At 38.8% G+C, this 16,458-nt stretch overlaps 1 protein-coding gene across 4 annotated transcripts in view; it reads right to left on the bottom strand.

The window, feature by feature from the left end:
* The window catches only part of LOC128936249 (protein TUNAR), a 160,736-nt gene that overhangs the window by 20,322 nt on the left and 123,956 nt on the right, over positions 1-16,458 (bottom strand). For 2 of the 4 annotated variants that reach the window (XM_054275023.1, XM_054275024.1), the window contains one exon: positions 8,309-8,603. In XM_054275023.1, coding sequence (XP_054130998.1) covers positions 8,309-8,347 — 39 coding nt within the window. In that variant the 5' untranslated portion in view covers positions 8,348-8,603. Of the gene's footprint in view, positions 1-8,308; positions 8,604-8,759; positions 9,254-16,458 lie in introns of those variants that run through there. The other 2 variants (XM_054275025.1, XM_054275022.1) reach the window with 2 other exon arrangements.

Below are 16,458 nucleotides of genomic sequence, written 5' to 3'. Positions count from 1 at the left end.
CCCTGGTGAGGCAGGACAGGGTGTGATCTCACAGCTGTGACCCCTCACAGGAGGGACACGTGCATGTATGCACTGAGGGGATGAGAATCCTGGTTTATACCCACACACAATGCATGGATGTACCCAGGTGCACTGGCATGGGGTTTAACCATGTATGTCCACATGGACTGGGATAAACACAAAAAAGAACAAGGGAAGATGAATCTGTACAAGCATCTGCTAGAGACACGTGGGCAAGGAGGAGAGAATGCCAGATTCCTTAGATATACAGTAATTCATGTGCTGTAACTTGGCAAAAAATTAAACTGATTTTAACTGAAGGTCTCAGTTTTATGAAGGAAATTGCTTATTGATCCTGTCTGTTTGCATCATATTCACACTGTGCTATTCACGTGCTTAACCTGGAGGGATTCAGAAAGGTTGTTTCTCTCTTCACACACAACTTGACTTCTGCAGGAGATGCTGCACCTCCATGGGAGGTGCTGTAGGTTGGAAGAGTTTGTGAGGTAAGGAACATGAGTGTTCCTGACATTAAACCCCTGTGATGCCCATTTGGTGTACCTTTTTCACGTACTCATAATCTGCTGAAAGCCAGATGAGAGGTCACAAATGGATATGGAGATAAATTCAGCAAAACCATTGTAGTATTCTCTCTGCATCATTACACACGGTCTGCTCATGGATTTTTGGGGGTTTTTTTAAGTGATGCTTTTGATCTATCTCCTCTTTTGAAACATTGCAGATGTGATTTGTGGTGCTTTACTAGTTTACTAAAATTCAGTGGGGAATGGAGCAGATACTTGGGACCTTTCAGCATTAAACATCCATTGCATGGTTTTCAGGGTGGGGCCAACAAATAAACTGAAAGGCAACAGTGATCCCTTAAAATTCCTTTTGAAAACACATGAAGAGAGGCAGAATTTGTAGCAGAGCAATTAGGAACAGAAGTAACAGACCAGCCCTTAAATCTCCTCTAAAGAGCTTGTGTATTAAAACATGCAATGAGGGACATCACGTTAGTCAGGGTGGTCCCAGTGAAATGAGACATTAAAACATGCTGAACATTATATTAATTAATGTCAAAGATGCCATTACCTTTATGCTGAGCCAATAACACCTCAGAATGGCTCCAGAGGAGCAGGTACAGTGTGGATTGTCATACATTTCCACAGCAGTGCTTTTAGAACTCATCCATCTGTGCCAGGCTTCAGAGCACTTTGGTGCAACCTTCCATTTGCTATGGAATGAGGTCACAGGACCCCAAACCAAATGGGCATGACATTACTGAAAACCTTCCTTATAGAAAGGTTTGTTTTCTAGCTTTCATTAATACATAGAGAGGACAAGAACTGTGTTCAGCAGCACAGAAACAATACTATCCTAAGGCCCATTGTGGTCATCCATTAAGAGCCACTTTCAAGAATTATTTAAAAGCCTTTCTGAAATCCTGCCTTCCTCTGCTAGGTATTTTGTAATGCTTCTGAATTCAGTGAAAAGTTACATTTACTGTGAACACCTGAACAAAAAACCTTTTACCCAGTGTTTTGTTTAGATGCAAGGTAAAAAAAAGAATTCCAACACACAGCTCTTAGACAGTCTTGTCATCAGATTTCTCATTCAAAAATTTACATGGTTTTGTTTTCAAATATTGGGCCTGTCTTTCTTAAAAGAAATTTTCTGGTATTCTTAACACAGTTCAGTAAAATCTCAGTTTGCAGACAGTATTGCTAAGTTTTGGGATGTGTCAAAATAAAGTCCTAGTTTTTCTCATCAAATGTATCACTGTTTCACATGGAGGAGAAAGTGTTGCTTTTCAGTATCTAAAGACATGCATAAAATAATAAATCAAAAATTTTCAGAATTCAGAAGTTAAGAATATGGATTGCATTAATATCCTCTGAGGCTCTTACAATGAAAGAAATTAATTATTTATTTTTCATTTTTTATGTTGAGGGACTTCAGTTGTTCTCCAATACTTCTCAGCCAAATAAAAAACACTTTACCTGTCAAGTTTCAGTAATTAATCAACTACAATAATTAGATTTACTTTCCTGACTCCTATTTTGGAAAATAAACAAATATTATAAACCCCATGGTCAGATCCTCAAAGGTATTTGGATAAGCCTTGCTCCCTCTGGCTTAAAAAATAAGTACAGTCCATGTGACATGTTAAGTCTTTAAGCACCAGCATGTGCTTGAACTTAAACACCTTTATGTACTCTAAAATCCAAGATTCCATGGCAAAAATTACCAGCTTAGCTAGAAAAGACTTTCAGAACTTCTTTTATGATATTTACAGGTAACATTAGGTCTAGTTTAGTGTGGAAGGCTGAGGCAGGCTGGAGATGACCTTCTGCACCATCAGTGTGGATGAAATCAGAGTGCAGGTGATCCTCCTGGCTGCTGAGCTCTCTGCACTGGAGAACATTATTTTGAAGCAGTTATGTAATTCCTTACTACAGTGGAGTATGTATTGACAAAAGCATTCCTTGCTAACATTTTTCCATTATAAACCTGTAAGAAGTTTATGTCAGAAAAAAAAAAGATTATACTTGGTGAAGTAAGGTCCATTTTTAAGTTCTCTTCTTAACATTTTTCAGGAATAAAACCAAAGTGAGATGAGGTTTCCAGTAATGTACTGTTTTTAATCAGACTTTCGTATTCTTCTACATTAATATGTCACTGGGTAATTGGGCAAGTCCTGTACTTGTCAGCATCCAGAGGCATTTAAACCTGGAGCTGCACAAATAGACTGATGTGAAGCAGATTTCTGGGATATTCTTCTGCAGAACTCATTCCAAAACTCTGGCATACTTGCAAAAAGCTATTTTTCCTTCTTGACATGTAGAAAATTTTTCTGAGTTTGTATTAAGATGACAAGTTAAATTTTTTTCCCCCAACTTGAGATGTAATTTTAGCTACTAAGTACTTTCCATGCAAACCATCTTTTCATTTCTCATATAGAGAATACAAAACTTGATTGCCTTGGACAGAGGAGACATACCAGGGTTAATAATAATAATAATCACTGTTAGGTATCATATTCTCTCTTTCACCTATTTTTCCCACAAGTGCTGGATTCATAATGACCTGTGTGGATTCCAGACATCAGTCTTTTTAGCTGGATTTTCTTCTGTGTTGAAATTTGATTAATTTACCAAAAGCCTTCAAAACCATTGCATAGTCCCACACCTATCCCTAAACCCTGACAGCATAAATAGGTACCTATGTACATCCCCCAGAACCTGTATGGCAGGTTTAGGATGTTTATATTTAGTAACTTTCTGTTTAATATAGGAACTACTTCCCCTGTGTAGCAAAGCAATTACATAATTAATGGTTACATTCAAACAGAATGGCTCAGGAGAGAAGAAAGAATTTTTAGGACAACTGTGTCAGACTGGAAAGGAAGTATGCATCAGTAATTCCCTTTCACATTTGATACTTCAGCTAGTATTAACTTAAAAGTCCAAATATAAGCCATTAAGCAAAGAAATGAACAAAATGAAGACCAACCTTGCAGGGACAGTGATGAACTGAGAATAAGGACATTTGGGTTCAATTCCGAACTCTTCCCTTGCCAGTATAGCTTTGGGCATTTTCTTTGTGGCTCCCTTCCTTATCTATTTAATAAGGGTATTAATACTAGATTAATTCTAATCTTTCCTGCATGCCTTTTGAAGGCCTCTTGAAGGCTTTTGTAGTAAAAACCACTACTTCTGGTATCTGTAAAACTCAGAAAAATAGAGGCCTGCTTTTTTTGAAGACACAAGAAGAATTAAAGGAGGGAATTGCCATCAGAGTTATGTTCTACCATGGGCCTGGTGAGAACTGCTGCTCAGTGTCAGTAATGTGGGGCTAGGCAATATGTAATGCTAAAGATGACCCTTCAGAAAGCTTCCAGTTAAAGGAATGACTTGTGAGAGACAATAAATATTGGGACAGCTATAAAAGATCTAGTGAAAAAAATCACAACAAAATACTTTCCTGCTGAAAAAAAAAAAAAAAGTTGCAAAATTTCACTGAGAAAAACCGAAAAACATATATCAGTACAATTTCTTGTAACAAATGGAAGTCTGATTTAAAATGTCAAAATGAAATCTTGTGTCATTCTGACATCAGCATTTCCAAACATACTGATTTTTAGAACTTCTCATTTTTTTAAAAAATTCAATTTTTTTGATCCTGGTTTATGTAAAACACAGATGCTGATCTGTAGAAATTACTTGACCAAGAAACATTTTTTTTCTGTGGACATTTACAACTTAAATGACAAAACTTCAAGTTTCATTTGGGATTTGTTTTGGGATTTTTTCAGGCCTTTCAAAAATTAGGTTTCTGCTGGACCTTGAATGAAGACAGCTCAAGGCATTCAGGAATAGAGGGAATACTTATGTGCCACATTTTTCTTGACTGGAAATAGTTACTGCAGGTGTGGGAAATATTTCCACTGCTCAGTATAACTTCCCTGACAATGCGGATGGTTCAAGCTTTAATTCATACTGTTTATCTAATGAAATAGTCCAATGGACTGAAATGAAATACAGGTGTTCTCAGCATCAAACCTTTACTATAAGTATCTTAAAATAAAAGGAATTTCTTAATTTTACTTGTTTTAGAATTGACAGAGAAAGCCAAATGCAGCTGTTGTGCACGTTTTTAAATTATTTAAAATGTCACTAAAGTGTCTTAAGTCACAGGAAATCATGGGCAGTAATGTATTCTAAAGAAAATTAACATCCTGCATCATGTAAACCCTCCTCTCTCAAAATACTCTTTAGAAAAGAATCATGATGTATATTACAGGGATAAAATTAAAAAATGAACCCATTACTGCATTAGTGTACTGGATACATATTAAGCTGCTATGCTTGTTTTTTAAATATTTTTCCTTCTACCATAATGCATAACCTTGTGGAATAAAAAATCCTATGCAAAAATGAACTATTCTTTACAAATGACAATTTATTAAATATTGCCTGTTATGTAATATATATCCTAATAATATAGACATTTATAAGCATGCAAAATTGCGCAGAGAAATGAAACCCAGATGATTTTATCCTTCCTATTTCAATATATATCTATATTCTGTAAGAAGTTTACTATAATTATGATTTAATATTATGTTTCTATACTGTAAAGATAAATGTTCCTGGATCAACTAAAGAGCTAAACATCATGTATTAACTAAAAAACGAACATATTTAATGTAGCAAAAAGCTGGGTAAGTATCCTTGAACCTAATAATAAAGAGTATTTTGTAATATCAGTGATGTTTCAAACGAACCCAGGATGGGTTCCTGGAAAAATTGACAATACCCAGTAGCAATGTTAATACTGTCAGAAAAATAATAAGGCAATGAATGTTTCCAATAAGAATACACTTTGCTTCATTTTGGAGGCCACTAATAAAGGTAAATTTTTGCATACTCTGATAAATTTTCTCTAACAATGTATCTGTACAGTTACATGATCTTTAAGAATGTAATTAACCTATTTTTCTTGCTCTAATTACAAGGCAAAAGATTTGCATAGGTAAAAAGAAAAATGATTTTGTTTAGAGGGAAAATCCAAATTATGCCTGAAGCCTAACAAATCTGTTGCCATGACAATCAAAGAGCCTGGTCTTACAAAACCTTTTAGAATTTATCCACATGAGTAGTTCTTACTCACTGTGCTAGTTCTGACCTCTCCCATCCTGAGTGACCACCATAAGAGATAGAGCCCAAAGTCATGGGCTAAATGAACTCAACAGAGATTTTGTGGACATTTCTGGATATTTTACAAGGGTGGTCCATGGACTAAGGGAGTGATATCTGCATGTTACATATAAAGATGGGAAGGGGGTTGGTTAATGAGGATGTATTGAATAGTGTGGTACCTGAGCATGATGTAAATGGTGTAGAATAAGGAAGAGAGAATGTGCTGGGTTTATCTGGAAGAGAGTTGGTTTTCTTTCTAGTAATTTGTTTGAGGTTATGTTTGGTGCTAGAAGCATACTCATAATATAAAGATGTTTTAGCTCTTGCTGAGCAGAGCTTCTACAGTTCCAAGGCTGGGGCTGCACAAGGAATTGGGAAGGAACACAGCTGGTAGAGATGGGCCCAACTGACCCAAGGGATATTCTGTACTATATGGTGTCATATAAAACACGTAAAACAGTATATAAAACAGGGAAAAGACAAAGGAAAAGGGGAGAAGGAATGTTCAAAATTATAGCATTTGTCCTCGCAAGTAACCATTAGACACAGTGGAGCCTGGCTCTCCCAGAGATGACTGAACCATGGGAAGTGGTGAATGAATTCCTTGTTTTGCTTTGCTTGAGTGTGCGTGGCCTTTGCTTTGTCTCACCCATGAGTTTTCTCACTTGTACTTTTCTGGTTCTCTCTCCTATCTGGCCAGGGGGGAATGAGCAAGCAGCCCTGCAGTGTTTAGCTTCCAGCTGGGATTAAACACAATATTCATACAAGTTGTTCCACTGATTGGCATAGAACTGCTGATGTGAGGACAGGTTTGCAATGGGCAACTTGAATTTAGGATGCAGTCCTTGTTCACATTGAGAGTTGAGGAGATGACTTCTGCAAGTAAGGGATTCTTTCTGACAGTGAAGATGACATTTGTGGGTTGTGTTCTTCCTCAGTTTTGCTTATTGGTTCTTACAGTAGTCACACATTTTAGATAGAGAAATACACAAAAATTCTGCTTCAATGCACAAGTATATGTGATTTGAACCTTTACTCCTAAAGTCAAGGCTGATTCCTCTGAACCCTGTTGAAATATTGTCACACTACAATGTGTTTTTTCCTCTGCGCTTCCTCCTGCTGCAGTGATTTGAAGAAGTTGCATTGCCGTTCTCTCTTTTAAAACTGCCTTATGGAGTCCTCCATCATACAAGGAGGAGATTTATTGGGAACTATTACAAAATTACATCTTTTGAATCGTATTTAAGCTCTGATTCTTGTTCTTGAGTCCAGCTGTGGCCTGGCTTTTGTATTTTTGGCTTTATTTATCCTTCCCATCCTGAAAACCTGCTGCCAGGAACCTGTCCTCTCCATACCCTGCTGCACAGTCCATGGCAGCTGTCACACAAACCTGCTCCTGATCTTTTTCCAGCTCCATCAAAAGCAGTCAGATTTCTAAGGGCTTCCCCTCAGAGTGGAGACAGGCCCTTACCACAGTTTACTCAAGAACCACTCAACTTTCCAAACTCAGTGATCAACCAGGATGCATAAGAAAATACATGTTTCACATTACCACTATATCACCTTTTAGTTCTCCCTAATTTCTAAAACAGAGATCCAAATAAACAGCCTTCCTGGAAAAGAAATCTGCTCTTCCATCCCAGTTTATTAATTGTACAATTCCTGATCTGCTAGGCAATTTCTTGACAATGACTCTAAGTATTTGTAAGTCAGGTAGTTACACCTCCTTGCACTCCCCTAGCACCTTTCATCCAGGAAGACAAAACCACGTTACAGCTATTAACAAAAAATACCTTCCAATGCCCACTGAAGGTATTTCAAATAATTCTCAACACTCCTCTAATACACAGCAAAAGTTACTTGATGTGAGAACATCCCATACTGGATTTGTTTATTTTATGACCTGGGTAATAATTCACATTTTCGGCTTCCTGACTTGCGTAAGAGGATCTCTCTCCCACTGTTTCTGAAACACAGCATCCAAGTCTGCACTTGGTAGTTTCCCATGGAAACAAAATAGAATAAATCTTTTGTACCTGCCAGTATTGCAGACATTCAAAACCCTTCTGTAGCTTTCATTTACTAAAATAATATTACTCATTCTTGCATGATATAGGATTTCTTTTAACTCCCATTTTTGCCTTCTAGTGGTCAGTGCATGACTGAGGTGCAGGGAAGGTACAGAACTATGACCCCAGAGAAACAGACAGAGCAAGAGAAGGAGGAGGCAGGAGGAGGGGAATGGAGGGAAGGAGGCAGGGAAAAAGAGAGAGAAATGTCAAAGCCAATTCCTAAACATCCTCCTTAGCATGGAAATATGTACAGTGCAGCTGCAGATGTTCCAGTCCAAGTGCAAATGACAGCACAGGTGTGCACAGACACACACACACACATACACACTGTCACAAAGCAAGGGAGAAAAACAGAAATGATCTTACAAAGCTGCTGCAGTAATCAGGACACTTGCTCCTGAAAACAACCATGCAAGCAAACATTCTTTTGTTACGTTTCTACATTTTTTTCAATTTTCATTTCACTATTGCTATTTTTTTATACCTCTGACCACATAATATAGTTATTAAAAGACAGGAAAAAGGCCTTACCATGCAGTGCATCAGGAAGAGATGAGAAGCACAGAGCATGCTGCAGAGATTAAGCTCAGCATGGCATTCAGATATCCTTTGGAATTGAAGAAAATTGTCCAACCCATTCTTCCTAACAAAGCGGAGAAGTTTTCTCTAGGCTTGAATTTTTCACCAGAAGACAGATCCTTACAGTGCATTATATTTTCTTCTTCAGGAGATATATTTCCTCCAGTTAAGTTTCAGCTCCGCAATGCCATTTCCAATCAGCTCTAAGAAGTTCTTCATTCCCAGATTCGCGGTGTCATCAGAGGGACTCCAAAGAAAATCAAAGAAAGAAAGAAAGAAAAAAAGAAAATAATACCTTACCAAAATCCTGAAATTACTACACTGAAAAGGAGAAGATATAAAAATCCCACAACACCCCCTGATTTACTCTATTATCTAGGTGTTTCACAACAATCAGTACTACCTCTTTGGTCTCATATATGCAGTGCTGATCATCTGTAACAAAGGAAGAAGCAAAAACTTTCCCAATTTACACATGATGCATTTTCATTGCTGCTGCTCAACTGTGTACTACCAAACAACCCTTTTCATCCTGAGGCATCTTTAAAACCATCTGACAAAAACAACAGCTATCCCTTTCCCTTCCCAAAGAACACGAATATTAGAATTTCTAGAAAAGTGTTGAAGAAAATCTGACAAATAACCAAAAAATACAGATCAGACTCCAAAAGCAAAAGCCTTGAAGCAGGAGGTTTCTTGAGCAACAAGATAGTCTGCCTGAAGAATCTGGGGACACACGCATTAAGCACCCCAGGGAAGGAGAAAAGGGAAAAGAACGGGGTGTTTGGAGAAGATGGGGTGGGACCAAATGGGTCTCAGGCAGGAGTGGGATCCTGAGTCACCCTCAGCCTCCTGCCTGCTGGCTGACAGCAGCTCGGGCTTTCCCTGCACTTTCTGCAAAGCATATTAATTGATTCTGGTTGCTGAGCAACTAACTCTGGGGAGCCACATCGAGGGCTCCAGCTCCAGCCCAGCTCCAGCAGCAGCAGCAGCAGCAAGAGGGGATGGGTCTCCCCTGCCTCTCCTCTCCTCTCCTCTCCTCTCCTCTCCTCTCCTCTCCTCTCCTCTCCTCTCCTCTCCTCTCCTCTCCTCTCCTCTCCTCTCCTCCCTCCGGAATCTGTCACCCCACCTGGCTGTCCTTAGCTGCCCTGCAGGGAAGCTGTGCAAGGCAGAAGCCTGAGCAGGGCAGCAGGGAGGAGCTGGGGTGCCCCCCAGCCTGTGCTGCCCTGGCAGGACTCAGGAGAGCAGCCTGACCTCACCCTGACAGCCATGCCCCTCTGCCACCCTGCCTGGGAGCCTGGGCCAGTGGGGCTGCTAGCCCGAGAAACCCAACCAGCTGTGTTGACAGGTAGGTGAATCAGGGTGGTGCAGCCACCTTCTGAAAAGCAAAAATCATCTCAAAGAGGTTAAAATGACAAGAAAGTTCCACGGTTATCATAGAAACATAGAATATCCTGAATAGGAGGGGACCCATAGGGATCATCCAAGTCCAACTCCTGGTCCTGAACAGGACATCCTCAAGAATCCCACCATGTGCCTGAGAACCTTGTCCAAATGCTTCTTGAACTCTGTCAGGCTGATGCTGTGACCACTCTTCTGGGGATCCTGTTCCAGTACCCAACCACCCTCTGGGTGAAGAACTTCATCCTAATATCCAATCCAAAGCTCCTCTGACACAGCTTCATGTCATTTGCTCCGCTTTTATGTGAGTTTCTAGTTGAACACGTGGCCACTTAAGCTCTGTCCCTGCAGTAACAGCAACTATTGCTTGTTCCTGATCTCTTTATCATATTGAACTTCAGACAGAGAAGACACTTGTCTGGCTGAAAGGGTGCACTCTAAACCAGAACCACCATGCAGAGGAATTGCCTAGGCATCTTTGGTGTTTTTGATACAAAAAGGATGCCTCTGACAAAACCTTATAATTGCTTTAACTGATACATTTGAGTTCCATGGAAGAGCGAAGCAGCAAAGAGGCCATTTAGTTTTGGTCCACAAAAGAGATGGGATAAGTGAATAACTGGAGCTGGTTCAAAGGGGTTTCTCCTGAAGTGTCTCTACTGATGGCCCAGGAGGAGCAACACAGGATTTCTGCAAGGTTGATGCCAAGGGAATGAACCCTGCAATTTGTGGCAGGGCTTCCACTGACTTCTGTGTCTCTAGAGTCTGAAAGAACTCCCCAAAACACCACAGCATCTGAAAGAGGACATTTCCCTTGTGGTGTATAAATCCTTAGTCAGATCATGGCATTTGTTCAGCACTGACTAAGCTGTCTTTCTGTTGCACAGGTAAGATGTAAGAAATGAAAAGACCTCAAGGTTTCTCTCCCTGTGACCTGGCAGAAAGTACAACACTAGATCTTGGCCAAACTGCTCACGCACGATTACTGTCAAAGATCTGAGCCAGGTCGGCTCTTTATTCAGTTATGGTGATAGGATAAGTTAAAGGGTAAAGCCCTGAGAACTGCCTTAGCTTGCAGTCACGGAGCAGAATTATTGAATTCTCCCCTTGAAAAACTCCAACCTGTATCTAGTAAGCCCTATCTAAGTGGCAAACAGCAGGTCTTTGTGAAAAGGGACAGGTTATCTTAAAGAAGAGAGTTACTTTTCTGACAACAGCTTAGCTGCACCACACTGCTTTCATGCTTTATAAAGAAAGATCTACAGTTTAGCCTCATTTTCTTAGCAAAGCCAGATGCTCACATATCTTCAGAGCTCAGGAAACCATGAGATCCTGTTAGCAAAACTGCTGTATGAAGCAGATTACAGAATATATTCAGTTCATCCAATATGTTTATTGATATGAGCATATACTGGGAATTCTTTATTCCCCAACTACAACATCCAGAGAAATATGGGAACATTTATACTAAGGGAACAAAGAGAGGTGGAGAGATTTCACAAATTCTTGCAAAGGAATTATTAAGTCTATATGAAAGGATTTCACCAAGCACATAGTAAAGAAACATTTCTTTCAGCATGATAAGTTGTTCTGGTTTTATCTTTCCACTATTACTTCTTTATATTCATGCTGGTGCCTGTTTTTATCCCCAACAGTACAATCTTTAAAAGTGTGACAACAAAGTATTAATATTTTAATGTGCTTTGTTTTGTACCTTATTTTTTACAAGGCAGAATACCAAACAGTGTTGAAGTTCTTTGTAGTGGAGAAAATATCTTTAGAAATTTTAGGGAAGGGCAGTTTGAAGGGCAAAACAATAAAACAAAACAACCATAGAAAGAAAGAAAGTCAACAACAGGTGATTTCAAAATGAAAGCACACTAGTGTGTAAGAAGGAGCTATCAGATTATTTAAAAAAATTAGAAGAGGTAGGTTTGGAGATGTCAACATTTGTGCAACTTTTTAGTTTACTTTTTTAGAGAATGCAAGGCTGCTTAGATAAAATTCAGTATCTTACAGAAAGCAAGTACAGTATCCCTCTTTCACTTACACAAGACTTGAATTTAATCTCATAAAAATGCTTTTTATTATTCATTGAAAAGGCTGACTAATGCATATGTTCTACTCCTATTCCATTTTTTATGTGTCTTTTCTCTTCTCACCTTTATATCCTTTCAATAGCAACATTATCCTCTTTGTGAAAATAGGTGTCCTGTGAGCCTAAGGACCAGAGCAAGCTGGGACTGAGTCAGCCCTCATTTCCTGAGGGAATGGTACAGCTGGTGTCCCATCAAAATCTCCATGGCAAAGTCTTTGATCCAGACAGGACCCCTCCTGCAGGACCCTGGGCACCAAAGTAGCAGGGACATGAAACAAGCCATGGCACCGGGTTGGGCAGAGCCCATTTCTGAGCTTAGACTCTACTGCCAGGACCTGATAGTGAGAGAAAGTCCCCAGGGAGACAAATGGGAAGAAAAAGACACTTCTGGTGATATGTTCTAGTCCTGTTCTAGTCCAGAGTGTAGGTAAGGGCCAAGTGGAAGGGTGGCATTTGGAAAAGGCAAGGGAGTGCTGCAGCAAGCACAGCGTGGTGGCTGAGGCCAGGGAAACAGGGAAGCTCCTTTCTCTGGAGGGAGTGGAGCCTGTGCTGCAGGGACAGAGGGCACTCAGGGTGATGGGCTCCTTACTGTGCTGGGTAATTACTCTCCTCTGCCCTGAATGACAGCAGAGGCCCCTGGCAGCTCGGGAGATGGGGTCACAGACTGTCAGACATTGAAGAATTTGAAACAGAAAAATCTCTGGGGAATTCTCCCTGCAAGCCAGGAGCAGGGAAGACCAGAGAGCTGGAAGCCGAGGTGCACCAGCCTTGCTCTTTGTGTGCTCAGAATGCTTCTGCAGTGCCTGTCAGCAGCAGGTGCCTTCCACAGCACAGTGCAGAGGCCACCAAGTGACACAGAGAACCTCCCTCCTCCCAGCTGACCCTGCTGCCTGACACAGCATGGTCCAGGCACTGAAAGCAGATGAAGCAGCTTGCTTCCCAAAACATTAGCCTTCCTCACAACCATAGCTTAATCCTATAAAGATCATAATTTTATTCCTGGCATGCCACACCTTTCCAGAATCTGTGATTTGAGAAGTGAATTCGATTTTTAAATGCAGTATTGTATGTAAAAGATACAGTGATTTTAACAGAAATACAAAGATGTGCCCAGATAATGAAAATTATTTAACATATGAAAAAATGGTATAATTCAATTAGTAACTAAATTTTGATTAAAAACTGGTGAAAATTATTTACAAATAAGTGTTCTAGGCATGTTTCTCATTCTGACCTTTCAAGATCCTATGTCACATTTGCTATTCAGTCAATTACAGCACAAACAACTGAATTGATTTCTTGCCTTTTTAGTTTAAATGCCATAATACATGCAAGAGAGTCTGAGCTTCAGTGAGTGTATTTCCAGGTCATCAGCAATTAATTGAAAAATCTAACCATAAGAAATAGACCTTTATCAAAAAAAAAATCCAAAGCATCACAGAGGATGTACACATCTATCTGCAGAATATTTAGCATTCCTAAACCCCATTTTTAACATATTTTAAATATATTATTAGTTTAATAATTATTTTCCATATTCTATATGGCAGCTGGTCTCTTTCTTTTCTGTTTTCCATCAATGCAAATCAGACTAGGATACCATAGCTGTCAAAAACTTGCAACACTAAGAAAATGGTATGTGGTAAGTAAATGGTAAGTAAAGCCAGTAAAGTGAAAAACAGTTATGATTTTTTATTTTCTTTCTTTTTAAATAAATGCTGCTTTACTATGACTTAACTGCCAACTGACTAAAGAATGATAAAAGATTACAGCTTGTGTTTGTTAATTGTTGGGTTTGTTCATACTTTCACAAGCTAGTCTGAAATAAATATTAGTGGATCTGACTTGTATTTCATTTAAGGAAAAGTAAACCTCCTACATTCGCTGATTTCAATGAAATCATCCTTAATTCCCATCAGTGTAGCAAGTATAATTGATTACAGTACCAATTTTTGTTCATTGCAGAGTTAGCTTCAGTTTAAATTTGTTATGTACCAGTAATATAGCACTGCTTCCTTACATCACCCTAGCTCTAAAAATAACATTTCAATACTGCTGTATCAAAAATGTATGCACAAAAAATGTGACTACCTGGCTAGTAGCACAGCCATTTTCACTGCATACACTAAGCATCTTTGTTTCCTTAGAAAAAGGAAATCTGTTTTGAAATTAACTTCTTAGCATATAAATGAAATATAAATGAGTGATTTCAATCCATTTAAAAACTGATATCTTGAGCTAGACTTCCATTTTCTACAAGCAGTATGCAGTGGCAGTTGTATTTTTGAGGGGAAATCATTGATATTGAACACAAGTTAGATGTCAAAACAGAGAGTTTTACCGTAATCCTCTGAGAGAGGTAGAAAAGCGCTCCCTGATTTCCATGGGAAGATTACAGAGCTGTGTTCTTAGGAGACTCCTCCAGCCTCAGACAGAAACTGCTTAGCCTGTTGCACCAAACAGAGACAGCCTTACCCCTCTAAAGCTGCTGAAATGGTCTAGTTCTGTGCTCACATTGAAACACTCCAGAAGACAAGCACTGTGTTCTGAGAGGTGATGATGTGTTTGCATCTGTGCTCAAAGTGGAATCTCATTAGGAAAACAGAAATCTTGCTGTAGCGCCGTGTAGTAAGATAGGACATGCAACGCATGAATTCATTGAATCCCAAGGGTGATCATCTGCCTGAAATTCTCCTCCAGATAAGCATGTTCACACGTGGCAAAAAAAGCTCTCAAGCAGCAACAGTTATTACTGCTTAATAAATATTTACATTATTTCTCAACAGGCAATATACCCACTGGGCAAAAAAAATAATAGTATGCTAATGAAGGATTAGACAGACATGGGCTAAATTAGTCTTACTACAGTTCTGTTAAGCTTTTGGATGTGTATTACATGACATTACTGTTTAATACCATAGAACAAAAATTTCTCTCTCTCTCTCTCCTCTTTTTTTTTTTTAATTTTTTCCTCTTTCTTCTTTTTCTTTATTGTTTGTTTGGTTTTGGTTTTCTTCTCCTTTAGCAAAAGAAGTAGAGGTTTTCTGTCCTAGGTTAACTTCCAAGCATTAAGAAATTAACATAACCTGAATATTTATATGATTCACACCTAGAGCTCTTAATTGCTAGACAAGATGCTGCTAGAATTAAGGTAGCATAGCAGCCAAAGTAGTCCTAAACATTATTCAATACTCCAAAGTATACAGTATGGGTGTTGTCATGATACTGCACAGTATTTGAATAAATGTACCTTGAGGAATGTGACAGAAGCCAGATTTAAGCAGCTGCTGGCATTTCTATTCTGAAATACAGCTGATCTCCAGAATACCACTATTCTGATTCCTAAAAACTCTCCTATGCCTGTTCATTCTTTGCTTCACAGAAACTCAGCACCTGGTTTGTTTGCTTTTCTCCATTAGCAGAGGTGTCTTTGTAAGAATCCTTCCAGTGAAAATCGCTTGGAACAGCTCAGAAAGTCTCAAGTTTAACAGAGAATGCCCCTTAGCTGGTAGGGGAAAAATATCCATCAGCAATCCCCTGCTAGGCTCTTTCAAGTCCTCCCTAAATAGTCACTCAATTGATTGGTATTTTTAAAGCTTAACTGATGAATAAGGTCCTGGTATTCAGAAGGATTTCACAGAGTTAAATGATACCAGAAAAATACACAAATATAGATCCAGAAGGTACTCTGAGCTATCTCCTCTTAAAAAACAACCAAAACCCAGCAAAACAAGACAAATCAAAACCAACCTGAACATGTTAACTCTTTATGATATATCTGTTTCTTAAATATCCCAATTGCTTTCAAACTTTTCCTTGGAGCTGGTCTCTGTTTAATTAATTAATCACAGTATTTGCACATCTTGAATGTTTTGTTTTAATGTCTCACTCCCTTCTGTGGATTTCTCAGCTGTGAGATTTTAATGAGAGCCATTTCTCATGTTTTTATGCAGAATTATTATACGGAGGAGAAAGTGATAATAACTCAGTCTTCTCTTAATTACACTTCTAATTATTCTTAGAAGTTTATTTATAATTGTGTCTGCCAGCAGGATTTGTTTCAATTATCATAGCCAGATTGGAAATGGAGCTTAAATGAATTCTTTCTGTAAACAACCATATTTTAATACATGCAAACAAGAAGTATAAATATTTATTTTTAACTCAAAATTCTTCCCTCTCTGATAGTCACTCTTATAAACAAAAATCTTAGATAATCATGTCAAATTTTTGCCCTTCAAAACTAATAATACTTGAGGTAGCAAATGTTCTCAGAGGACAAAAAAAACTTAATTAAGACAAAACCTATTTATGGTCAAAGAGTCTTTTTTCTTTCAGTAAATGGTAATAAGGCTTTTATGTTAAAAGTCTTCAGATAGGAAGCTTCACCTCTAGAGGCACAGCATGCCATTACTCAAAGAGAATAAGTGTTCTTTCAAGGGTGAATGGGAAAGAAATATCTATTTTTGATGCTGTTAGATTCCCACTTGCAAGATAGGAAACCCCTTGTTTACCACAGTATTTCTACAATGATGCAGATCTCCTCTGAAAAGTAAGCTACCCAAAGATCTCAGATCAGGAAACCCTGTTTTCAGGGAGAAAC

Source organism: Melozone crissalis, unplaced genomic scaffold (assembly GCF_028551555.1).
Source record: "Melozone crissalis strain CALT ecotype California unplaced genomic scaffold, PUWL_Pcris_2 ptg000018l_1, whole genome shotgun sequence".
Classification (NCBI taxonomy): Eukaryota; Metazoa; Chordata; class Aves; order Passeriformes; family Passerellidae; genus Melozone; species Melozone crissalis.
This window is presented reverse-complemented; position numbering and strand designations above follow the sequence as displayed.